Source organism: Ochlerotatus camptorhynchus, unplaced genomic scaffold, assembly GCF_037179485.1.
Source record: "Ochlerotatus camptorhynchus isolate MF236.1 unplaced genomic scaffold, CSIRO-AGI_Acam_v1.1 ptg000141l, whole genome shotgun sequence".
NCBI classification, from domain to species: Eukaryota; Metazoa; Arthropoda; class Insecta; order Diptera; family Culicidae; genus Ochlerotatus; species Ochlerotatus camptorhynchus.
This window is the reverse complement of record NW_027040631.1, coordinates 322,759-350,695: the sequence shown is the minus strand read 5'-3', so window position 1 is coordinate 350,695 and position 27,937 is coordinate 322,759. Positions and strand designations below refer to the sequence as shown.

General features: G+C 41.1%; 1 protein-coding gene across 1 annotated transcript in view; it reads left to right on the top strand.

Annotated features, from left to right (window-relative positions):
• LOC135700751 (progestin and adipoQ receptor family member 4) overlaps window positions 1-26,557 on the top strand; it is a 54,098-nt gene extending 27,541 nt beyond the window's left edge. The window contains exons 3-6 of the mRNA XM_065221383.1: window positions 3,073-3,176; window positions 3,269-3,406; window positions 15,052-15,192; window positions 16,165-26,557. Coding sequence (XP_065077455.1) covers window positions 3,073-3,176; window positions 3,269-3,406; window positions 15,052-15,192; window positions 16,165-16,272 — 491 coding nt within the window. The 3' untranslated portion in view covers window positions 16,273-26,557. The remainder of the gene's footprint in view (window positions 1-3,072; window positions 3,177-3,268; window positions 3,407-15,051; window positions 15,193-16,164) is intronic.
• Window positions 26,558-27,937: the final 1,380 nt, after the last annotated feature.

Below are 27,937 nucleotides of genomic sequence, written 5' to 3'. Positions count from 1 at the left end.
GCAACGGAGAATCAACCGTGCTGGTAGAACTGGAGGATGCTTGGTGCTCTCCAATTCCTCGGAATTCTTCAGGCGACCTCCTACTCTGATCAGATCCTTGCACACGAACGGGTGAAACCACCTCAACGGGGACTTTCTCGATACAAACTCTCCCCTCGATAAAGCCTTCCATTCCTCTGCGAAGACCTCTCGTTGGGCGCTCCGGAGCACTGCGTTTTCAGCAGCTGCAGCGTTGAAGAATTCATTTGCGGGACGACTTGCTGCTGGTATTCGTAGGAGTTTCATGAGTCGAAGCCAGATCAGAATACGATCCGAACTTGCTGAGATACACTTCGTTGAATTCTGCCACGGGTGATACAGTACACGCAACTACGGTGCGACGCCTCTCTTCCTCTCCTGCTTCTGGGATTTCTTCGACAGCACCAGGCCATGCTTCTGGAGCCTCCTTCAGCCAATTCGGACCTTCCGACCAAAGTTCATTGTCGACGATATCTTCGGGGGACACTCCACGCGATATTAGGTTCGCTGGGTTGTATGTACCAGGCACGTGTCTTCATTGTCATCCCTCCGTTAGCGTTTGAATTTTTGCCACCCTGTTGGCAACGAACGTGGTCCATGTTGCTGATGCAGATTCGATCCAACGCAGCACACATGTTGAATCTATCCAGAAGAAAGTCTGAACCGCTAACCGAGTAGAATCCTTGACCTTTTCGTATAACTGGGCCGATAAGAGCGCACCACAGAGCTCTAATCGTGGGATAGACTGGCAACGGAGTGGAGTCACCTTGGATCGGGATGATAAGAGTCGAACCTTGATTGTTCCGCTGGAATCCTGACTTCTTATGTAGACGCAGCCACCATACGCCTTATTCGAAGCGTCTGAAAAGCAGTGTTTTTCCACGAGTACTGCCTTGCTAGTACACAGCGATCGACTCGAGTTTTATTCAACAATGGGAGTTTTTCGTGAAATTTCCGCCAATTTTCACCCACCATCGAAGGTACTGGTTCTCGTCTTGCAACGTCCAAAGCTGCTGCATGAAGATATTGGCAGACGAAGTCGTGGCACCAATCAATCCAAGCGGATCGAACAGCGTTGCGATTAGTGACAGTATTCGACGTTTCGTCAACAGGACATCAGGTTCTATCGGAGGAACTGTGAACTGGATTCGAAGGGCAAGGGTAATGGGCATTCACGTTAGTCCTAACGTTTTGACGGATTGATCAGAATCCAGGTTGATTCGTTTAGGGTCTCGAAGAGCCAGGTTTTTTTCGGGTACGCCTTCCAGAACTTCGGGAACATTGCAAGCCCACTTTCGGAGCTTGAAACCACCACACAGCATCATCTCGGTCAACTGGTTTCTGAGACTGATAGCTGCATCCACCTCGTCCGTACCGGTGGTGACGTCATCCATATAGACGTCCTCACAAATTGCTCTTGCCGCGAGCGGAAATCGGTCTTCTTCGTCAAATGATACGGACTGGAGCGGTCGATCCTTGAGCCACGTAAGGATTTGTCGGGACATCTTCTCGACGTCCGATACGAGGAGAATCTGCTTCGTCCGACTGCGACTGCGACCTCAAATCTTCCTGCACACCTGGCCCTACCAGAAGCACATAAATAATAAACAAATCGACCCTAGTAGCACGCTTGTCACAAATCGGATGTGGCAACTTCTATACAACTAATATCAGTCATAAACAAGTTGCTCCAACTTATTGTGACGGAAATGTGCTACTCGGGGAGTTTACACGGCTACACTAGCAAGGTTATATTAGTGAGATCTTGAGGCGAGAAGTCAATTGCGAACAGTGAGATATACGTCACTGCCAACAGCTGTTTCGTGTAAAAAAGATAAAGATTGCAATGAAATACGAACACCACTAAACATTTGCACATTTCACTTACACCAATAAGCCTGTTGGCTTGGACCTTATATAAATAAATGTTTGCATGCATAGATATTAGATATTAACGACGTTTAACGCACGCACACTAGCGGATACATCGCCGTGTAAAGTTGTTTATTATTTTCCTCTGACTAACCTAAAAAATGTATGAAGTTAGATCTATCAAAATGAGTTTGACCGCTATTTGTTATGTATTTTCCTCGGATTTTAGTGTTAGTGCTCTCACATATCGCACCAATACAACCGGAGGTGAAAATCTCTATGGATGTTTACATCACGATTGATTTCTGACGCAAATGATCAATCTTTAATGTAAATTTCGCGAATATACACGAGGATCATTGATTATAGCAAAACTTGCCATATGCAATCGTCATAGCTCTTTTTAGTACACAACTTGTTCCTTGTGTGGCACCTTTCTAGCGAACTAGCATCGCCGGCTAGCTGAGCTGAGATTATTCTGTAAAACAAATCTATGCTATCTGAGGCATAATCCAACTCATGGCAAAGTAATCAAACCATGTGATCCCATCTACCCTACTTTTCACATTGCAAGCCAATGTCTAATATTTCAACTTATTTTCATTTTCTTTTAGAACCGCCTTTAATGTTGGGACTGACGAACGAGTTTAATCATACCACAAGATTAAAATTTGATAAATGCAATGTTGATGTAGCTTACTTTTTATTATATTTTAAATAAACAACTACAACGAAGTCAAGCAAATGTAGTGCAGTAAATTTATACCATAACAAGAATGTCTTTCTGCGTTATTTATATCTTCATCTGAAAAAAAAAAAACAAAAATTATGTCAGGTACCCTACAGCTGCTGCGCTGTTAAAAGGTGTAGCCTTTCCACGAACGAAGTCAGGAACAGCCTTTCTAGCATGAAGCCACTTCCGATGCATCTTTCAACAACACACCCATAGCATTCCCTTTAGGGCCAATCAAGATGAAAAAATAGATCCCATCCCATCCCATCCCATCCCTCCGCATCCTGTTCCATCTTCAACGGTATTCTATAAATATTAGCAAAAGCGCCGTCAACTCCAGGATTCTGAAAAATTCACCACAGCATTTTCTATATTCTTGCTTCCCAGCCCATCCATCGTGTCAAGGCAGTTTCTTCTTCTAACCAGTGTGTTCCGTTATTTTATTGCAGGCGCTCTTCCTATGGTAACGGCAACGGTATACTGCCTGAACTGGCCCCTCAAGTGGCTTATCATCATATCGTACTCGCTGTTGTGCATTTGGGGTCTGTTCAAGGTAAGTTTACTCTCCTACCGGAGAAGATGAACCACTTGAACTTCTCACCTTTATCTTGTTCTCTATTCATTTCTCCTCCTGCAATCACATAGGCCATGACGGCATCTTCACCGTGGCAGCGCCGACTTTGTTTTTTGCTGCCGTTCATGATGCGGATCGTGCTCACGTTTCTCCGGATATCCAAGCTGGGCGGGGGGAATCCCGCCTCGCTGACACACGTATTCCTGCAGGTAGGTTCCAATAAAAATCACTGCCAAAAAAGATGCTCCCCGCACGCGCTTCGGGGGAGCGGGAGCAACGTCTATTATTCATGTGTTTACCTACGTGTGCTATGTTTTGAATCGTCCAAACGTCGGTTTGGATGGCTATCGGAATCGATTATCGGCCGTACGAATAAATAATACATTGGGTGGAAAAGGGCATTATGAATTTATGACGGCGACGTCGGTGTTGATCCACCATGGAGTGGAGAGTGAAATTGATATAATAGTGTTTGTGAGAAGGGGAAGAGAGGGATGATAACAGGAGCGTGTCGATGGCAGGACGACTATGGACCGTGGGTGCTATCAACAGAATGCCTAATTCAAGGGTGAGTTTTCAAATAGCCGTATCTGCTTCGGTAAACAATGATTGAAACGTCAATTTGCCGAGACTCTTAGCTCGCCCACACGCAAACTAACACCACTATAATGTCGGGGAAACTTCACCCTATCTGATGGTGGTGTTAGTTTGCGTGGGTGAGCAAAGATACGGCTATTTGAAAATTCACTCTTGAATTATCAGTTTTCTATGTTCGATGGCTGTCATGCAATGGTTATTACGTGACTTCAGTAATTATTGTTTTTGTTTTCAGTGGTCAACTTCCGGGTGGCGTGGGTGTTACTGGAAGGCTCACGCACACAGCTTTGAGAGCTTAGTCGATGTGTCTCTGAGTGGGCTCAATTTAAGTTTTTTATTACCTTTCTGCACCTGATGAGGTGATGGGTGTTGTTCAAATGCTCAGGAGCGTAATTGACTGAGAGAAAATCGATTTTAGATAATGTTCTAGAATATCTGTAAGTGTAAGGGAAGAATCGATTTAAGAAGGGACTACCACCAAAAACGTTCGAATTTAAAAATAATAATAATGGGTATATCAATGTTTAACGCACCAGCAACTTTAAACATTGCTCACTAGTCACAAGCGTGGGTAAAGTTTGCATGGCGGATCATATCGCCCTGTTCCCGCAGCTTTATGGGTATTTAGGTTCTCAGCAAATGTGCCAAATTTGAATGAATTGGTTTTCAAGTTGCATTTATATAGATTGCAAAAAAGACCCAAGGGGCATAAATTCATCCAAATCTCCAAATCATCTTCATGGTGACCAGTAAATCTCGATTAGCAATTTTCCCGTTTTTCTCCCGGAATGTTGGAAATTATCGCGGTTTAGGTATTTTAATTAAGCACAAAACTGAAAGCGATGAAGCCGAAGGTTAAATGGGTAATTTCTAAGACAGCAGCACCTCTGCTGGATCTTGAATTTGGATCTGCGACAGGTTCGAAGTCTTCACAATTTGTGTACGAACATTTCGTTCAAAACTTTACAGGCTTTTATTTGATTGTTCTCAAGCCTTTCCTTTAGATTAATTTCCTTTCACAGAGATCTCTCCAGATTTTTTTCTCTGGAAATCCCTTGAAATTTTTTATATAATAGTACAGAAATTCTCTGTAGAAAACTCTAAAAAAAAATCTTGAAATTCATCCTTTCTTCGAATTTTAAGTTCTTTCTAAGAATTCACTGGAGCTTCATTTTTTTTAAATTTGCATGCACGTAGAATTCACCTCAGACCAACAATTGAAAGGGGTCTATTAGCTTTTGTGAGCAAAAAATGTAATCCCCCTTCCCTGCCTTCCCGCCGGGAATTGTCTTCAAGTTTTGCTCAGAATTATCTTGGAATGCTCCTTTAAATTCTTCTGAACATTGCATGGAATTTTCATTAACATTCTCTAGAAATTCCTTTCGAGATGCGCTTGGAATATGCTCGGACTATCCTTATAGATCTTCGCATAATTATTTTGGAATCGTACCCTCAAAATTCGCGTATTCCTGGAATCCTCTTCACTCTTGGGAGATCTCTCCTAGAGGTTTTCTCAAAGCTACCTAGAAACCAGGCTCAACTTTTCAAGCCAATTGAATTCAGCTGAGTTGATCAATGACTTGCCTTATCTAAGCCCAGCTTAACTCTTAATCATTCTTGCATTTACTCAAAACCGCTCCAATGCGGTTAAGGGATTGGTTTTTGTTGGACACAGCTTTTAAGAGACGCACATTCCCATTAACAGCTTAATTTTGCAACAACGAACAACGTCTAGCGTCTCTACGGAACTGAATTTTTATCTCGTTTCAACTCAGTAATGTGACAACACCCAGTGGGAGCTGAATTTATAATAGGCTCAAAATCATCCAAATACCCTTTTATTTGAGTATCTTTTGCTCCACTTGCAAAACTGCAATATCAAGAGTTGAACAATCACACTTTCGCAACTCTATTTAAAATTTGAAATTGAAAACCATCCTCAAACTACAACGAGTAATTAAGTTGTTTGAAACTAGTGACGTCAGCCATACTTATTAATATGTTTCTGTCATAAAGAAATATTTCCCTGACTTTGAATGAAATTCCCTGACAATCCCTGATTTTCCAGGTCCAAAAAGATATTCCCTGATTTTCCAGGTTTTCCAGGTAGTCGATACCCTGGTTTGGTTTTCAATAAGTAGGTGCTTAGTATAACATTAATTGAAAATTAGGGGAAATTATTTAAGGAATTTCAACCACACACTTAAATTTTTTGACGTAGGATTATGTCTTTTGGCAACATATTGGGGGTGCAATTAAAAAAAAACCCCAAAATCGACCGCATTACGAAAAGAGGTTAGGTTTTGACTACATATAAGTCTGTCCATAGCAGATGGATTATCATTCTAAACAAGCCAAACGATTGGAAATTTATCTACCAATCTGCTAAAATGAATACGTTATTAATTTTCAATAGGTCACTATTGACAAGTACAAAAATGTCCAACTGATGTAATAGTGATCAAAATTATCACCGATTGGCTGCGAACAGCGCATTCCCTAACACAGATTTAAATATCGAATTCGATCCTGTCTCACTGAACGGTGCTCATTCAATCACCGTGTGTGGTGGTGTCCGGTCGTCGGTGTCAGCAGCAGCAGCATCAGTAGCAGCAGTGCTTTCCGCGTGTGGCGTTGAACATTGTTCTCCAGTACACAACGAAAGGCAGCCTGCAAGCAGCGAGCTGCAGAACCCACATAAGCATCCATAGAAGGAAAAAGAAGCTGACCACTATGGATCAAAATCAGTTTCTTCGTGAGTCGCTGTGGGTCATCTATGCCAAACGTGTCACCCTTGCTCTAAACAACATACAGCTTGCCAGCCTCATCCCTGTTGAACACCCTAATAGGATGTCAGTTCTCATATCAAGACCAACAATTGAAATGTCCTTAGCTCCATTTTGTAAACAAACCTTGTAAGGCCATTTTCTCGCGAACCGAAGTCCGCAAAGGCAAACCAATATAATGAACAGGTAGGGAAAATTCTCCTCTACCCGATTGTGGTTCACGAATGAAGATTTCGATTCGCGAGAAAATGGTCTTACAAGGTTTGTTTACAAATTGGAGTTAAGGCCATTACAATTGTTGGTCTTAATATGTTAAAATTTAACATACCATATATTTTTAAGGCAACATTGGCAGTGCAATTTCAGAATCCATAGTCGGTCAAGCCATGGAAGTGGTCAGGTTTTGATCCAGAAATGATGGATTTTAATTCTGAATACGTAAATCGATAGGAAATTTTTCTACGAATCTGTTAAAATTAAGGATTTATCATTTTTTCAAAATGTCACTATTGCAAATTGCACAAATGTGCAAGTGTTGCTATGCTCATAAAATGGTCACCGGTTGCCTGTGAAAAGCGCTTTCCCTAACACAGATTTCAAAATTGAATTCCATCGGGTCTCAACAAACGCTGTTCATTCAGTGGGGGTGTTCTCTAGTACACACCGAAAGGCTCCCCGCAAGCAGCTTACTATCAAGGCTGCCTTCAACCCTCAACCGCTGATCGGATTCAATTGCTCGTCGTGATTCTGTGATTGATGTGTTTTCCCTAATACATATTTCATTTCCGCACCGCTATCATCTCCAAGAACATCGAGGACACATTTCAACAGTATTGTTCTAAACTGACCGCCAAGCTTCCAATCCATCGGTCTTTTCAGGACCACAAATGACTTATAAAAGAGTTAACTAAAGAGTAAGAGATTGTATCCAAGACATACCGTCCAGGATTGGCTTATACTACATGGACATCGACAGAGCACCTCACAAACAGAACTCTCAAATTGCTTCCGAATTTCAACCCATCGAACTTTTTCTAACGAGTTAATACGTCGGAGACGAGCCAGCCAACGGCTGAAAGTCTCCTTAATAAAGATATATAAAAAAAAAATAACGAGTTAATAAATCAATTTAATATATACTATACTTTTGCTGTGACATCAAAACATTCGTAATCCTACGTCAAATCTACGGTCGTGTCTTGGATACAACCTCTTACTTTTTTGCTGAGATTGGCACCACCGAGCAGCTCAGTATTTTATTTTGCTGGATCTCAGTGAAAAACTTCCCGAGATTCAGCTAAGAAGCGGGAATTTTGCTGAGATCTCAACTAACAAGTAGAACAAGCTGAGATCTTAGTAAAAAATAAATGTCGAGCTGCTCGGTGATGCCAACCTCGGCCTGCTTTATGAAAAATAATGTTGACACACAATAATAAAACGGAGCAGACTGGAACCTAACCATGGACGTTGAGTGTTTTATTCAACCTCAAACACGGGTTCCACGTTTTATAATTATTTTTTAAGCGAATATTTAGAACGTTTACAGATAGCGAGCTGCGCTCTTTTTCTACTCTACCTCGAATCCCTGTGTCTGTGTGTTGGTGTCGGCAACGTCAGTGGGAATGATGATACGGGGGGTCGCCACATATTGCAACATCTTCCCTACAACGAAAATTAAAGCTCCAACTGATAATCCTTCAAACGTTCCGGCAAGCGTGTTTTCCTTCTTGGCCGCTCCACTTGGTTCGGCATTCCATTTGCTTGCAAAACACGTGGTGATGAACTTGACAACGTATTTTGCGATTCTGTCATAGTAGGCACGGTGTGGCTGCTGCGATTCTTTGACTATTTTGACAAGTAGAATCATAATCGTTTGTTGGTCTGCGTTCCGTAAGTTCTTTACGCGGCTTTAAATGCACAAGACTTCGCCGATACTGATTACCATCTACGTCTACCAGGTACGAGCATTCATTCAAACGGTTGGAAATAGTACCTGGAGTCCACAATTTTGACGATGTTGGATCCAGTTGAACATACACCGGAGAACCGATGTCCAGTACAGGCAAATTACGAACCTTCTTATCGTAATGCAGCTTTGTGCGTTTACGTTGTTCTTCAATTGATGATGGAACGTCCTCTACAATCTTTGGAAGCAGATGACTGATGCCAGCAGTTATGCGGCAATGAGTTGAACGAGCGAACAAACGTGCCACAGGACTTGAGCCTATCTTATTTGGAATATTACGCCAATGGAGGAGAGCATACCAGAACTCCGACTTACTCTCCTCTGCTTGCTTCAGCAATCGTTTTGCTATTTTAACTGCGGCTTCCGACTTGCCATTTGCTTGTTGATGATGAGGTGCCGAAGTTACTTGTTCGAAGCACCATTCCATGGCAAACTGGATCATCTTCCGATTGACAAAATTGGTTCCATTGTCCGACAATTGTGGTATTCCGTGACGGGCAAAGTTTTCTTTGCAAACTGCGATCACGGTTTCAGGTGTCAAATCTTTTAACAGGTTTACTTCGAAGAAATCCGAGTAGTAGTTCACAGTAACCAGCAACTTCCGCTTCAACCCCTTGTAGTCGGCAAAGAACACGTCCAACGAAACCATCTGGAAAGGATGTACTGGGATTTGATGGCTTTTCATTGGAGGATTTGACTGCGATGCTGCAAACTTGGCACATACCGAACATTGGGTGACAGTGTCCTTAATCTGGGAACTGATACCCGGCCAGAATAAGTTTGCTCGTGCGAGTCTTAATGTAGTCTCCACTCCATTGTGGCTTGCATGACAACTATCTACAAGTTTTCGTCTCAACGAGTGCGGGACAACTATACGATCATTACGAAACAGTAGGCCGTCTTGAGAAGTTAGTTCGTGACGGTAGTTAAAATAAATTTTTGCACAGTCAGGTACACGATCGACCGATTTCGGCCAACCTTGTCGAATGTAGCCTGCAACGAGCTTCAACGATTGGCCTCCTCTGTATGCTGTACTAGTTCTGTAAGCTTCGCATCTGAAACATCAAGAAAGCTACTGAGCTTCACTTGTGATACTTCCTCAAATATCGTGTAGACATTCAGCTTTTCATATCTATCCGCGCTCTCTTGATTATTGACTGGGGCACGCGAAAGAGCATCTGCTACCACATTATTTTTACCGGTCACAAACTCCAATGAAAGGTTGTAGCGTTGGAGTTTCAGCAACATATGCTGAAGTCGTCTTGGTGCTGATAGAAGTGGTTTGTTGAACACGTTGATTAATGGTTTGTGATCCGTCTTGATGGTTGTCTTTGGGTTTCCCACAATCAGCTGATCAAACCTGGTGCAAGCGAAAACAATTGCCAAAAGCTCCTTTTCTATTTGAGCGTAATTTCGCTCGGTGGTAGTCAATGTTCTAGAAGCGTAACCGATAATTCCGTTTCCCTGAAAAACGGCCACTCCCAGCCCAAAACAGCTTGCATCACACTCGACTGTTATTGGCAGTGTAACGTCATAATATTGCAGTGTACTGATATTGGATACCAGAGACTTAACCAAGTTGAATTCCTCCTGCTAGTTTGATGTCCATTGCCAATGTGCGGCGTCCAAGATGAGCTTGCGAAGGCAGGTAAGATTGACACTGAGATTGCGAATGAATCTACTCAGGTAGTTAACCATACCAATGAACCTATGAACCTCCTTTTTGTTGCTTGGTGTTGGATATTTTTTAATGGCTGCTATTTTCGATTAATCTGGACGGATGCCTTGAATAGTCAGAACATGACCGTAGAACTTAACCGACGTCTGGCAAAGGTTTAGTTTTGATCGATTTAGCTTGACATTGTTTTCCTTCAGCCGATAAAACAGTGCCTTCAGACAACAAACTGTTGTGATTCACCAACGCTTCTTCTAGCGTATTTCCTACTCCATAAATGAGCAGATCGTCAGCAATGCACTCTACTCCTTTCAGATCCTGGATCATTTCTTGCAGCTAGAGCTGAAATATCTCCGGTGCTGATGCGATTCCGAAGGGTAGACGAGTCCAGCGGTATCTTCCGAATGGTGTCCTGAATGTTGTAAGTTTACTGCTGTTCTCATCTAGGACTTCGTGCCAGAATCCTTTCTTCGTGTCGATCGTGGAGAATATTTTAGCCTTCCCTAACTCAGGAAGAATTTCATCCAGCGTGGTGAACTGCAAGTTTGGTCTACGTAGCGCTTTGTTCAACATAACGGGATCTATACAAATTCGTACGCCGGTGCCCGCCCCTCCTCGCAGAACCAATACCAGGTTACTCACCCAGTCGGTGTAACTCGCCTCCTTCACAATAATACCACAGACAAACAGACGTAACTCTTTGAAAAACTTGTTCTTGAAAACATAGTATCTCAAAACTTATAACCTCAGTAACGACATCTTTCTGGCTTTTCGCGGAAAACAAGCTTGCTCGCTAACTCGTAAACAATATTGCATAAAAGTTCTATAGAATGTATAGAAACGTCAAAGTGATCCGATGCCAGCGCTGCGGCGAGTAGTTCGCGGAACTGATAATATTCAAATCAACCGTTAAATGCATGTACGAAGATACACAATGAAGAGTTACGTCTGTTTGTCTGTGATAATACCGTCATACTCCAAAGTTTCCAATTCCTTTTTGAGTTCGTTGCGTAATGCGATAGGCACCCTACGAGGTGATTGAATTGAGGGTGTAATGCAATTGTCCAGTTCCAGTGTCACCGTACCCGGAAATTTTCCATATCCTTCAAAAAGCTTTTGGTGTTTCTCCACGATCTGCTGTGCTTCCACTCGGTATACTTTCAGCAATTTTTCCGATGATGAGCCAGGCTCTGATATGAACTCGACAGTTTCGCAGAACTTGACAAAGCCAAGCTCTCGAGATGCCCTGACCGATAGTAGGGGCCGATGATTGACATCCACGACTTGCAATACTAAACGATACTTACGGTTCAATCGACGACACTTCACTTTCACCTGACCTAGAACCTTGATCGGGCTGCCACCGAAACTTTGCAATCTCAACGTTGATGGCTGTAATGAAGGCTTGCTTTCCCCTGTGAGTTCGATCAGTCGATTATAGCCGATTAGGCTCGTGTTGGCTCCTGTATCCAAATCGCATAGAACGGACTTCCATGACTTGGCGAACTTGAGGTCCAGCTCCGCTACTACGCCACCACCGTTGGTCGTGTTGTCGAAAATCTTATTGATCAAGTATTCCTGTTCACTTTCTTCCGACGAATCCTCGGTTCCAGAAGAGTCACTATTCGAGTTGCTTCCATCCTTTACCTCCTTGACGCGTCGCGATCTCCAACTCTTCGATCTTTCAGCTGCACGACATACTTTCTCAAAAATTTTGTTGTCCCATACTTTGTTGACTTCGGATTCCGGAACATAAATTCCCAACTGCTGCGACCGTTTAGCAGTGATCTCCTCAGCACGACAGAGGTCTACCGCTTTATCCAAGTTTATATCTGCAATCGTCAACATCTTCGTTCTCAGGTGCTGCCATTTATTTGCAGTGACGACTTTGTACGTAATAAGCTCCGATTCGAGGGCTCCAAATTTAGAAACCTTAGACAATCCCTTGAGACGAGTAGAGAATTCGTCAATCGACTCCTGAGAGGCCTGGATCGCAGAAAAAAAAACCAATCTGTCCACGATTATGTTGCGCTTTGCTACAACTTTGGCCTTGATAGCACGAAGAGCGGTTTCCGTTGTTGCTGATTCTTCAGCAGAGAGTTCAAAATTGTAATTTTTTTTCTTGCAGGTTCACCGATGACAGTCAACAGGAAGCTTACTTTCTTGGTGTTATCCTCCGATGGCCATTGATCCATTCCGATTGCCTTAGTATACTCCATCCAGCTCTTGTTAAAAAAATCATAGTTCTCCTCCATGTCACCTTCCAGTACTAGAGGTGATGGTAGGGGAACCGGAATATTTGCAGCACACGGTCGTTGCCGTTCCGTTTGTTGTTGACGCTGCTGCTGCAACGAGGATGTTTCTGTCGCTGTAGCCTTTGCATTCATTGTTTGCATAAGTTGCGTGAAAATGTTCGTCTGGTGCTCCAGAAACATTTTAAATTGGTTGGGATCCATGTCGATGAGGATCAACCGTAAATTTTTCCACTTCGAAGAAAATGGCCGCCAACGCGCCGTGATGCGAAAATTTGTACACAAGTCTTTTCACAGATTTTTCCGCGATTTACACAAAATGACGCCGGAAAAACTATTCGAAACACGCGATCACTTCTGATACCATGTTTTATTCAACCTCAAACACTGGTTCCACGTTTTATAATTATTTATTTAAGCGAATATTTAGAACGTTTACAGATAGCGAGCTGCGCTCTTTTTCTACTCTACCTCGAATCCCTGTGTCTGTGTGTTGGTGTCGGCAACGTCAGTGGGAATGATGATACGGGGGGTCGCCACATATTGCAACATTGAGATTACGGGGCCCACTCATCTTTCAACGCTTGGGAAAATGAAATGGTTAAAGGCGTATAAGAGCTAGTAATCATATATACAGAGATTTGCTGAAATATTAACATACGATTTGGCAACGTGATATGTTTTGTTCACAGAAGCTTTTAACACTAACGGCGCCGGTGGTGTAGTGGTAAGCGTGATTACCTCTCACCCCAGCAGGCCTGGGTTCAATCCCAGTCGGCGCCGCCGGGATGTTCTGAGGCATAACATCTCTGATCACGCCTTCCTTCGGATGGGAAGTAAAGCCGTTGGTCCCCGGTTCATGAGTTGATGGGTCGATAGGTAGGGTCCAGGTGTGGGAGCTGCCTTCCTGGCACGTCGGTAGCATTGGTGCTCAGCACGGAAAACAAGATCGACGGAAAAAACAAACCAAAGGAAAAAAAAAAAAAAAAAAAGCTTTTAACACTTGCCGCGGAGCAAAATGTTCCAGCTTTGTGCGTGACTTTATCATTGTCTACGGTATGAGTTTGTTTAAATTCTCACTCAACTGGTGAACTATTTTTGCCATGTTTTGCCCTAACCACGGTCTTGGAACTGCAACGAAGTGTAACAATGTGAGTTTTTACAGGTTTCCAGAAAACGCTAAACTTCACGAAAAAAAATGTCGGACTACCGTCGGATTTTTCCGTAGTGGATTAGCGTTGGATTAGGTTCGTGTAGTGTATGTTACAATGATAATCATTTGATGGTATCTAGTTAAAATTTAATGCTTCTTACAGTACCACCTCGAGCGCAAGCAATTGTATTTAGGTAAATTAATTAAGATATATAGCTGCAAAAAAAAACAACAGAAATATTGCGTACAGTTAAATTGCGCACTTCACACCAAACTGGACGAATAAGCTCGTTTTCACTTATTAAAAAGGATGATAAAAGTGCAATTTTTTTTTTCTAATCGTTTTGGTGTCTTCAGTGCATTCATTCCTTATAATAAGGAAGCAATAAGTTCTCCAGAGACAAAGACGGAATCGTGCATTTTATCACATTTTTTTAATTTATCGGACTGTCCTTTTGCAGATGCAATTAGCAATATTATCCGAATTGAAAAATCTATAAAAAAATTCTCAATTTACAATGTATTATATAATTGTTAATTATGCATAAAATTCTCAATATATGTCATACGCATTTTACTGCTATAATACATATTTGCTTTTAGTTTCAATTTCTTTCCCCCCGATTACAATACTTTTCAACTCAATAAGAAATCCTCTAAATATTTTCTAATCAGAATGCTCGTTTGGCTCACAGTTTGACCAACCAGTGGTAATTAACGATTTTAAATTGGCTCACTACTTGACTAGCCTAGTGGTCCCAAGCAAACGATTAACGTACCCAATTCTAGTGGAAATTCTAGTACTACACTATGTTTGTTTTGATTTTCTATCAAAGTTTGACAGATAAAATTAGGGGTTCGGGGATTTTCCTATGTTTCGAGGGGTGCATCGATTAGCTTGGGACCGAAGATAGAACCAGAGCTGAGCCAAAAAGTTGAGCACGTTTCTTCGGGACATTCTAGTCTTAGCGTTACCTCTATGGTTTCACAGTTCTCGCTGCTCGATTGGCTCAAAATGGCCGCTTCCGCGAATCTCTATGTATAGGATTACTTATAAGAGCTACCGCATGTTAGAAGAAAATAATTCATAAGTCACGCTTATGAAATTCATATGTTTCGTGTTCATAAGTCGAGCCTTATTGAAATTGTTAAGTTTATATGCCTCAGTGTATGGTCATTACGAAAAGTATCAAATGTTAAGGAAACAGTACCCGTGCCACCACTGGCCATGGAAAAGCAACTGTAGGTAATGAACAGATTCTCACACACGTGCAGTAGAATAGAAACTCCCCGGAAGACCCACTACTCCTCCATAAACCTCATTATAGCGCGACGTCAATCAGCACTAAACTAATTAGTAACCCCTGACTGTATGCAATTGACTCACATTGTTCTCTTTCTTCTTCCGCCTCTTCCTCTCTTAAGGACGCCGTTTCGGCCGTGGGTGGCGTGATTGGAGCGATGCACATACCGGAAAAGTGGTTCCCCGGCAGTGTGGACATCTATCTCAACTCGCACAACATCATGCACGTGCTGGTGGTCATGGCCGTTTACTCGATGCATCAGGTATGTATGTACATATATTTGAATTTGCCAAGGTTGAGACCCGGTGGTGGAGCGACGGAAAACGTGGGCCGAAAGGTAATGCGATTTTCGACGACCATGTTCACAGCCGGCAGCTTACAAACGAAATCCGTTTGCGTTCGTGACCTTCTGGTTAAGAGGATTTGCGTTATTATATTTGCTGGAAATATCGCGCACACACACACACACGCGCGCGCATGTGAACCGGCTTGGGTTGCCTCCTGTAGGAGGTAGCAATATAACAAGAACGAGTGACGCGGAACATAGACACTAGATTCAGGGGATAAGGAAGTATCATTGTCGGGTCTCGGGTCATAGCAAGTTAGCAAGTAGCCAAACGTGCGACCATTATAGGATCTAGTATTTACATGTAATAAAGTTAGGAGATTTTGTTCGGTTTTCGGGATTACACAAGCCAGTTATCGAATGTGACAAATGTGGAATGTGGAAGACACATTTAAAGTGGCTGAGGTTATGTTTACATGTATAAGTAGAACCCTGTCTAAATTGAATACACCCTCGTCGAGAACGATGATACCTTTTTGTTTCGGTTGCCTAATGTCATTCCTCTTAATAAAACTTTTCCCTCGAGCCGTATTCGACGGGAGAACACGTAACCGAACCCGCAGCCAAATAAGAATAAACCAACCCATTCAAAGAAGGCCGTTGAGTGAAGCATGGAATCGATATAAATTTGCATATTTTTTGCAACGTTCAACACGCAACCCACCGACGACGTGAAGGACCGGCTCCCAAGGCAATATCCGCCAAAAAAAAAAAAGGTTCCACAGTAAGCGAGGTCCCCCCCCATGATGCCTTATTTGTACTCAACCCATCAGTGAAGACCATTTTCTAGTCCATTTGTTATGATTAAAAATTGCCTCCACCGAGCTCACGTGTTGTCGTAAAATTTCGTTTAGCAGTTAATGATTTTCGCTTACCTTTTCCTTCCAGGCTACCATCCGGGACCTTGAGTGGATGCAGCACGCGGAGTGCTGCCGATCCAACCTAACATCATCGTTGAACATAGACGCAATTAATGGTTCCCACCTGGAGCTATGACCAGCTGGTACTGTATATTCCGTCCCGCAGAATGCTGATGGCATTGGCTGCACCTCCTCCACTTCATCCTCCTCCTTCTTAGCCGTCAACGCCAACAATTCGACTGATACCGGTAGCGCTGTTTCGGATGTCGATGCCACTCCCGTCAGCGACAGCAGCAGCAGCAGCAACAATAATGTTTCGAACGCGTCATGTGGCGGCTGGTGGTTGGTAGAATTCGTTCGCTTCCGTGTACTCTCACGAAACGAGTGCGGTCACGACACCGATGACGGTGCGTTTGGATGGCTTCGTCTGATTGTTGCCGGTTCCCGATAGAGCCCTACGGCGCGTGTTTAAGGGTAGATTTCTCTCGCCGTCCCGGGGGAGCTGTTTGACCGAAATCTGATTCCGGATTTGAACATTGATTGCCTCTTTCTCGAGAACGATGTGTGCGCAAATTTGCAAATTAGCCTACTGTCAAACCTAGGTTGTAGAAAGTGGGCAAAACGAAGACAAATGATTTCGTTAGTGATACAATTTTCGGATGCACGCAGCTTTAAGAGCCAATATAACTCTGACCGACTATTTATTAGCCTCGGAGCGTTTTGAAACGAAATGAGTGTGCTCAAATTAACAGCTCAATAGTCGCTTTGGTAGCCTACTGTGGTATTTCTTGGCAACTTCAAAGAACATATTTTAATCAATCATATAAAGCAATGGTTAATGTAATTTCTTGAACACACACACACACACACACACACACACATCTCCTTTTTTAAAAGATAGTATAAATTCAAATAAAGCGAACGTTATTGAAAATGTAGCTTCAGACTCGACCGAACCGCTTAGTCGAGGTTTCTCATTTACCTGCGGCGATCGGACTTTGTCCGTAACTTAGGCCCCTTCCTCTTTTGAGTCGACAATATTCTAGATAAACATTTCAAAAGCTCCTATCTACATTGATTGATTCTCATCGTCGATTTTCTTTTTCGTTTATAACTCAGCAGCAAAACAGTTCCCTGTTGTATTTGACGTTTTGAACGCTAGATAAGAACCTGCTTTATCAAACTATGTGATACAGTAGCACGAAATCTGTTTGCAAAGCTGGGGTTATCAAAAGAGAAAGTCGATTAAGAGAATCGATCAAATCAGATAGGGTCATTTGAAATGTTCATCGAACATTCTCTCATTTACCCGGTTTGAAGTGAGATTTTTCAATCGCTGGATTTTGCTCGTCACTTACTGCCAGGGATGGAAAATCATTTACATTCATTTCATGCATTCATTTACATTAATTTGCCTCTATCTGTTTTTCATCAACGGAATGCTGCAAAATGATGTATAGAGCTGTAGTAGGTTTTGTTATTAGCTACAACTTTTGCCCATAGCTCAAATCTGTATCTCTTATGTATCACGAATTAGAGCGGGCATGTGACATTCATTGAAAAACAGTAGTGGCTTCTGATCACTCTGGTTCATCATGCATAAGAGATACGGATTTGAGTTTTGAACAAAAGTTGTAGCTAATAACAAAGCCTACAAAAGCTCCATACTGTATTTTGCGGAATTCTGTTGATGAAAAAAGTTAGGGCAAATGAATGTAAATGAATGCACGAAATGAATGCAAATGATTTCCACCGGACATGGGACTGTTGTGCGAATAGCGGCGGTATGGGTGTCTCAATTTGATGTTTCGGTGCCAATATTTCATCGATTTATCGCGAATAAAAGCTCACACATGCAAAGTAACAAAACATCAGGTAGATGAATGTTTCCTTTACCCATAGCTTGCATCGTTAATTCGAAGGAGTGAGCTTTTATTTGGGAAAAATCGGCGGATTATCTTCACGTTTATCCAATATGTCAAGAACCAACCACACAACTCTACGAATCGGACACCTGAATGTTCGAGGTCTCGAACTTCATGTTGATGATATCAAAAACATCCTAAACCGGACATCATACCACTTTTTCGCTGTTAGCGCATCCCAGGTTTCAACCACGTCAAACACTCCCTTCCAACCGGTTGAGGACGAGGAGCATGATCTTGCGGTGGAGTTGGTGTGTATGTACTAACAGGCATTAAATACAGAAATGTGCTGAAATCAACATTCGATAATGATGTTCCGATTATCTCGAGACTAGAATACCTCGTTCTGTTCCTGGTCCGGGTCTGGGTGATCCGTAGCGAACAAGTTTAACGCACATCGTCTGACTACCCGCTACAACGATTTAGGTTTAACCATTAGGTATCGAGGCTGAAATCCAGACCAACGCAACGGGATCGGATGAAATTCCGATTTGCTTCGTGAAAATGCTGTGTCAGACCAATAAGTGACCTTCCGGCAGTGTCCGGCGTTGGAGAAGATACTACTCGGCCAGATCACTGAGCACCTAGACAAACCAAATATGTCACTGCTGGCAAAACATCAGTCTGGATATAGAAAATGTTATAGCACCACAAGCGCCCTTACTAAAGTGACGCATGACATATACAGCAACCTAGACTCAAACCACTGCACCGCTATGGTCCTAGCGAGGGTCCTAGATGATTTTTCGTAGACCAGCGCTGCCCAACACGCGGCCCGCGGGTCGGACGTGGTCTCAGGATCTCAGCAATGGTATCATGCTAGTCCAATTTCATTCATCATTATGAATTTTAGTCCAGAATGAATGAGAAATGGACAAATTTCAGCTTGAAACATGTTCATCGAACGTAGATACAGCTATTTGAAAAAGCAAGTTTTAAAAGGTTGGGCAGGCCTAGCGTAGACTATCAACGGCTGAGACATAAATTTACTACAGCTTTTCTAAGTCATCGTAGTCAAGTTGTACAAATTGGAAACCAGTCATCTGCTGAGCGCCCGGTACCCGATGGCACCCCGCAAGGATCCTGCCTCAGTGCACTATTATCACCGACGAACCGACATGCCACAGGAGCATTTCGTTTGTCCACAATTCGAATTGTCAAACGAGCGATTCGAACTTTCAAACGGGCGATCAGATCTGTCAAACGAGGTGAGACGCAAACCAAGGCAATATAAATTATATGTGGGTTCGCGTCCTTGCTCATGGTATGACGTGATCGGATGAGTAGATCTCGGTAGTATTTAACGTATTTTAAATATGGCGTCTTGGGCACAAATTTGAAAGTAGCTTGTATGAGCTGTCACGTCGGTTCGTCGGTTATTCAGCTTATATATCCACAGCTTCCCGTCACAGTGGAAGTGTGAATACCAACTGTACGCCGATGATCTTCAAATCTACATTTCTGGACATACGGATGATATCAGAAGACTGATTGCAACTATTAATCAGGATCTGGCAGCAACCGAGAACATTGGGCTAAGGCTAACGTTCTCTACCCTAATCTGAACCTTGGACTCCGAATCGGCAAAAAAATTGAACTGGTTTGCGCAGATCAACGATGTAACATCAAAAGTGTTTGGAACGCTACGAACATTCAGGCGATTCGCCCCGGTGCTAACTATACAAACACGCAAGAAGCTGGTGCAGTCCGTTCTTTACGTACTGCGATGGGGTCTACTATAATGGACTCTCTGTAGCCTTCAGAGAACAATTAAACCGATGCTTCAAGGTCTCGGTACGCTTCGTGTACAACATTCGACATCGAGGAAGCACTGCTGCTGTACGTAATACCGTTTTGGGGCACGACCTCCCAAAGAACTACCACAATATAGAACTACTTATAGTGTGGATTCGTTCTTGCCGGATTCCTGATACTACTGAGTACTGAGTACGGTTGATCCGGCATTATCGAATACACGTATTTGAGCTAATTGGGACCAAATACTGATTGTACGGCAATTTGAAGAGATAACTTCCTAATGTCTTTGGAGAAGTTGTTTAGTAAATTGGACACCTTTTGGGAAGAGTCAGTTTCCGGTAGGACACAAGTCTGGTCCTGTGGAAGATCCGGAACATCCAGTTGGTCAATTTATGAAACTTATCCTAGAGCTCCGCGGTTTTTTCGAAACCACTCATTGACGTCTTATCACAATAAAATCGGAGGAATGACCAGCAAATGGACGCTGGAGACCATTTCAAAGTGGTTAATTCATGAAACTGATCCTAGCTACGCGGATTTTTTAGAAACCACTCATAGACATCTTATCAGAATGAATTCGCAGTTTTGACCAGAAAAATGATACTGGGGATCACGAGATGGTCCACTAAAAGATCTGGAACATCCGTTAATGTGCTCAATTCATGAAACTGATCCTAGAGCTCCGTGATTTTTTAGAAACCACTAATAGACATCTTATCACAATGAATTCCTAGTGGTCTTCTGGAGGACCAGACTTCTGACTTTCCGAATGCAAATTTTTTTTCCAAAAGGAGGTCATCTACCTCGTTAATAACTTTTCAGAAGACACCAGGAAGTTAGCTCTTCAAATAACCCTATATAATAAGTATTTGTCCCCAATTAGCTCTAATCGCATGTGCTACGTGTATTCGTTACTGCCGGTTCCTATAGTGCGGTCCCTATTAATCGTACTATAGGAATGTTGACTGTATGTTGCTTCATAAGACAGGTGTATCATGAGGTACTTGCTAAATCATCGTTCCTAGGCTACGTCCACGTCTGCTCGAAGGAGTTTGCTAGTGTCAGGGACGCTCACCTGGAACGATTTGCCACTTGCAGTCAAACAACTACCAACTTTAGTCCTATTTAAGCGATGTCTTAACAGGCCTGGTTGACAGTAATGGCGGTAAGCTACAACTCGAATTAACTTTTAATCCCGTCCCTGTTTGGATGATCTGCAAAGTGTTTGCGTAGAATCGTGTTGATTAACTCTGATGTGGACATCAAAGCAGCCGGACAGTCTTAGCAATGCAAAGGGAAAATCGATGAAGATCATCGCGTATACGCCCTTATGCATGCTCACTGTCGAAATACACTATAGGTGCGTTTACCCTACCAGCATCAGCAACAATCTTGGCAATGGAAGAACAGTGAGTTACTGTAGGCTGTAGGTTTCTTATGGCTTGTTTACGTTTGGAGCCAGTTATGCGAGGTAGGCGACGATTGTTCGTATTTGACAGTCACCTCTCCCCCTTGGACGCCAATTGGCGTTGACGGCACCGTCGAAAAATTTACTCTTCCAGCAAATTTAGACAGTTTGTTATGGGAATTTTCAGTGGAGTGAAAGGATAGTACAAAGTCCACCATGTTTCACGCACAATCTGACGTTTGCTTATGGATTTTCTCATAGGAGTAAAGAGCTACAGAGTCGCCGTCAACACCAATTAGGTTTTGCACCGTCGGGGTTAACCTCAATCTGATGGCAGTTCAGTGCTAAGAGGAAGAGGAGACAATACGGGGGCGAAAACGAACCACTTTTCTGTCAAACGCGAACCAGCTCGTGATTGGCCGATTTAAAGTTCGTAAGATAGAGATAGAGATAGATATAGATAGAGATAGATATAGAGATTAAAGAGTAAGAAGCCAGTTGTCTCCTCTTCCTCTTAGGTTCAGTGATACGTAAGTTTACGTGGACTTAGTTGATTTTTTCTTGGGTAGATTTTCTGGATCATTTTTCAGATTGCAGTGAGATGTAAACCACACTTTTGCAATGTCCACAAGCAACATCCTTTCATCACGCATTTCCTCGACAATTTTCAAAGTTAAAATTCGGAAATTTTAAAATATATTTTTTTCGAAAAAACGACTAAGTGCTTGTAAACAGTACCACTGAACTGTCAAAAAGGTTCAGCCGTTTATCACTGAGTTCATTTGTGCCGTCACGCTGCAGAACCTAATAATTATTGTCTCCTCTTCCTCCCAGGTTAAAAGCACGTAATGCCGTAGAGGCGCCGCTAGTGATGGGGGGCAAAACGCGGTCAGTGTAAATTGAGCTGAGCTTTTCGGTTTTGAAGCTGAATTATTGATGCACTGAAAATAAGCTTATAGTGGAAATTAGTGGTACACTGGAACTATTTTAAATAAGTATCACGGAACGAAAATTAATCATACTTTCCATAAGACAAACCATTTATAGGTCCTATAAGAATGCATAAACGAAAAATATGAGCGTCAAAAGGAGCCAGAACAGCGTTGCCAGAATGTTTTACAGCTATCAAAGGTATCAAAGGTTTTAAAAAATCGGTATTTGTCGGGATTTACTATTTTAATTAATTTTATATTTTTGCCGTTTATGAAAGCAAAAATTTTAACTTTTGGACTATGTTCGGAAAATTCCAGAAGAAAACTCAGGGAAATGTTTGAATTAGCTTCCGGAGGAAGCTGAAAACAACATCCAGAGAAAGAAGAAAGAGAATTTCACATTCAACGGAAGGCAGACAAGTTTCGGAAATCGGAAGTAAATTCCAGAAATAGCCATTTACAAGGGAAGCCAGAAGAAGCTCGGAAAAACCTTCCAATATAAGTAAAAAAAAAAAGAAAACAACTGGACAAAAATATAGAACTAGACGAAATAAATTTCTGGGAGAAGTTTAATTGAACTTCCTGAAGAAGACGGAAGAAACTTCCTAAGGTAGATTGGAAAAAAAATTTGGAGGAAGTCGGAAGCCAGAACGCTAACGGAACAGTCGAAAGAAACAAGGACATAATTCCGGAAGAAAAAGAGCTCTGAGGGGATTTAATGATCCAGAAAATTTTCCAAATGGTCATAAAACATCCCTGAAGACCCCACAATGCCCCTGAAGTTTTTGGAACATTCCTGAAATGTTACATATTTCCTCGGAATTCCTTAAAAGTTTTTTTAATTGTCTTAAAATTATTAGGGCTATTTTGTAGTACTCTGAAATACTTGGAACTTCTCTGATTATAATGGGACTACCGGAATATCTCTAATCAACTTTAAAGGTCTCTAGACTTTCTTGAAGATTACGAAATTTCTTTAGCGCTATCACAATCCCGATTTTCTAAATTTTTAAAAGTTATCGACACTGCCATTGATAAGCACGGAACTTCCCATAAAATGTTCTCACAAAGTGCTAATGGTCGTGTAACTTCCCTTACGTTTCCTAAATTTGCATGAGCCTCTCGGAACATTGCTGAAGTTTTCGGAAATTGCCTGAGTTGGAACTCCTTTAAAATTTCAGCAATTTACTTGAAATTTATTGATCTGTCCTGATGTTCTCGGAGCTTCCTAAAGTTCTCTCAATTCCCCTGAAACTTATGGAGCTGTCCTGAAAACCATTAAATTTCCCAGAAGTTCTTTGAACTTGTGAAGTATCCAAAATATTTATGATGTTTCCTTAAGTTCACTGGAGTTTGCTGGACCGGGTTTTAGAATTTTAACAGAAGTTATTGAAACATTCTTTAATTTATCAAAACTTACTCAAAAGTTTGGACTTTTCCGAAGTTTCAGAACTTCTTAAAAGTTCCTGCAGCTAGTGTGCATCCGCAATCAAAATCTGGAAGCATCCCTGAAGTTCCGGAAAATAAAAAAAAAAAAAAAAAATGGCGGGGGAAGATGGAAGAATCTTTCGAGTGAAGGCTGAAGAAGCTTCCAAGGCAAGTCGAAATAAGTTTCCGAGAGGAATCGTAAAATAATTTACGATGTAAGGTGGAAGAAAATTCCAGGGGCAAGTTGGAAGATAATCCAGGAAGTTAAATAGGATTTAAAAAGTATTTTCCGATTCCCCCGGAATTACCAGAAAGAACCATCGACTGTTTATCTATTCATGGGTAGCCAAAAACGGTGAGGAAATTGAAACATTAATCGACAGAGTATCAATTTTTAATGGTGCTTTTTTAATTTTAAAGGCCCAACAAATTTGTGATATTCAAAAAGATACAAGTCTCTCCCAATAATTTTCTCCGAAATTCGAGCACGGGCAGACAATAATCATTTTGATTACTTAAAAAAATCGGTATAAATCGGTATAAAACCTAAAAAATCGGTATTCTGAGGAACCTTATCTGTATATCGGTATCTAGTTCGGAAATCGGTATAAATACCGATAAATCGGTATATCTGGCAACGCTGAGCCAGAATCAAGCTGTCATGAACTGTCATTGGGAGCCAAGCAGTTTGATGATGCTCTTCCTACAGTTCAACAAGAATACACAAGGCGGTATTGAAATCTTGCGTAAAGTAATTTATGACAAACTGTCCAGCTATCTTATTCAAAAGGACACCGTTTTTTTTTTAAATTCATTCATTGAACATACTCAAATCAATATTGAAAGATACTATTTACCAATGTTTTTGTCTAAATATTTAGAGGCACATCAAAATACATAACAGAAAAGTAAATTTTCTCACTGCAAACTGAACAATCTCAAACAATGATTACACCCTCAAAGAAAAACAGGCTATAAGGTGATCCAAGAGATGCTTCTCAGAGGAACTGACAGCTAGAAATCTAGAGTGTGTGAGTGATCTGGTATTAATGGTGCTGAATGTAAAGATAAACAAAGCAGAAATTCATATGAGAATAAACTGCCAGTTCTACTGTGATCTGTCAAAAGTTCTTGGTAAACAAAAAAGTCAGCTGATCACAACTGTCTCGTGGACAGCCTTATTCTACCACGCCTATTTTGATTTGATTTCAATGGCACACATTTTCATGACAAGAAGAACAACTATAAAATGAATTCCAGGTGTGCTATCTGCTTCTCCCTTCCAGTGTGTGACCATATTTCATTTGACACATGATCTCAATTAACATTTTTGTAAGGCGTCTGCTTATTAGTTGACTTATACATTTCATGAATAATCAGTACCTAATAGAAATTTGCCAGATGAAATAAGGAGATTTCTATCCGTGAACGATTACATTAGCAAAAATCACCATCTCTTCGGTGGTATGTACTTTGTATGGGAGCAAGCTATCAATTTGTTAGCTTAGTGTCAAACAGTGCTCAGAAAACGAAGCTCTTTCAGATGAGCTATAAAAATCGGTTTTATTGAATGCTAATTAGAACCGTAACCAGGAAGTTGATAGTGAAATGGAGTTCATTTCATCTCTTCCTATTCTTTAGGCTTTATCACGATCCCTCTGGGACTTTACACCGGCTCTCAACTGAGTATTCTTTGAGCACTTCCACAGTTGTTAACTGAAAGCTTTTCTAAGCCTGTATCGTTTTTGAATTAGTATTATTCTGTGACAAGTACAATCACACTCTATGCCCGGGAAGCCGTTACATTTTTTAAGAAGAAGGGGGCATCATTAACGAATCAGATTTCGTGTCAAAACGGCATAAAAATCATCTAACCTATTGTCCTGACTAATTCACCTTTAGTAAAAGCACGAGTTTCCTTAACAATAGTTACGTAGAGATGTCAAAGCAAAATGAGCATATAGAAATCGCTGACATTAAATTAAGCATGAAAAGAGTTAAATGATACCAAAAAAAATAGTTCATCCTATATGAAACAGATGAGTTGATTCCTATTACATTACTATTTACTTATTAGTTAGAACAATTATCTACAACTGCAATCACAGAGTGTTACTGTACAGTAGTCAGAGAAACAATTGTGTGAAGAAAATCTAGTCATACAGACGTACACCCGTACTATTTATCTTGATACATATAGATTATAGTTATTCTTAATATAAAGATATTAGTCATCCGAACCTTATAGGAACAAAAACTTTAAAAAATGGAGTAAAACAAAATCAAAGAACACGAGAAAGGCTGTTTACCGTTAATTTAGGAACCTTATTTTCCAATTGATCGGTTCAAGTATTGCTCTGTACCCATACGTAGCGGAAATTAGGTCTTTAGACTGAAAGTAGTAGCTATGCGGAAGAACACAAGAAATGGACTAGTAAAGTGATTGTTGGTTGAGTTTGGATCCTGACGACACTGTGTATAATTTGGATTTTCCTTGTTTTGCAAATTGTTAGCACCTCTAGACTTGACTTGCTCCTCTATTGTCAATTTCGGACTCATTACGACTGCTCCAAAAGACTACATTTTCAAACTTCCACTGCGAATTCCAACTGGATTCAAACGCACAAAAACTACATACTCAACAACCATATGACTTCTGACTCGGCGGTTTACGCACCGAACGTTGTGTTCACTGTTTTGACATCTACACATGTCTCTAAACTTATCGTTTTCCAAGTACGACGCTTATCAAACTTCCAAGGTAAAACCGCTGTCGTAGGTATTCTATTTATAACTTTAAGACGAAGCTGGATCGAATATCGAGCGCAGTAAGCTATGAGCTATGTACGATTTTGTCACACAAACGCCTACTGAACCGAAAATGTCAAAGTGTTCGCATTCGGCAAAGACACAATCGTCACATATGCTAACAACGTGAGGCAGGATAGAATGTATGTGGAGTTTCATGAATTGCAGTTCGTTGCAAAAATAAAAATGTAATAGTGATGAACGCATTGACCAATAGCATTGTAGTAGAACAAAAAAACACAAGGAAGTACTATCAAATGAAATTGCATGTATAGTTTCCTATAGTTGATCTCTTGCATGTAGAAAAAGAAAAAAACAACATTGAAGCAATAACTTATAGTATTACGAGTAAAACCCCAACTACTGTAGCGAGTTAAATTATTTCCCCGTATGAACATAGGTGGACTTTGCAGGAAGTCGTGATTTCACAGCAAGGGACTCCGACTACGAGAAAAAAAAAGTACAGGTCACATATAAAGCTGGATTCAAGTTCCAATAGTTTGTTGTCCGTCGGGAAAATCGATTCTTTTGGATACGCTGCAAAAAGTAAAAGTTTCGGAAGAAATTTGTTTTCCAGATTGAAGCAACAATTTTGCCTATTGATGAGTGTGTCATAAATCTTAGCCACAGTTACAATTTCGCTTTCCCGCAGGGGATAAAGTATTAGCAATCCTTTTGGCCATTTGAATATGATCAGAACAGCCTAATGGAAAGTGAACCATTGACATTTGCCGGTAAAATGACATCTTTGTTGTAGGTATTTGACATGTATCAACTTCTATCAACACGCCTGCATCGGCTGAACATATCACCCACATCTATAGACAACCTGGTCGGAAGCAATCACCTTCCGCTAAACATAACCCTCAGTAGGTATTCTCGTTCCCGTTGTTGATATTAGAAAAAGAAAAGAAGAAAAGAACAAAACCAACTGCTGTAAAATACATGCCAATCGAATTATGTAGTAGTTTGAAAACTTAGCGTTAGAACATGAATGAGAAAACTACCAATAAGGAGCAAAACACACTTTTCTTTCGGAATCGTTCGAAAGGGCTACGAAGAAAAACATTAAAACAATGGAGAATAAAACCAACACTTTGTGATATAATTATAAAACCAATTAATAGGAAGTGCATAAAACCCCTACTAAAATAAAATCAACCGAGAAAAAGTTTAGAAATCACGGTTAGTTTATAGCAGTTTCCAGCTTTTGTCCCCCACAATCTGTAAAATAAAACAGCCCCTTGCAAATGGATAAAGTCTGCAATAAAAATTTAAATCTTAAAATTGGATATCTGAAAACGCTTCAAAAACTCTAAATAAAATATTACTAAAAAAAATTGCTATGCAAAATACGCAAATCCAGAGAAAAAAAAACAACAACAACAACAACAGAGGATTTAGCTGTACATCTTGATTAGTTTGAATTGAATACCCATTCTCCAGTAAGCTATAGTTAAATATCTGAAAATAAATTAAAAATAAATACATATTTAAATGGAATCTTTCCAATTGAAGTTGAATTGAAGTTTTGATTGAAAT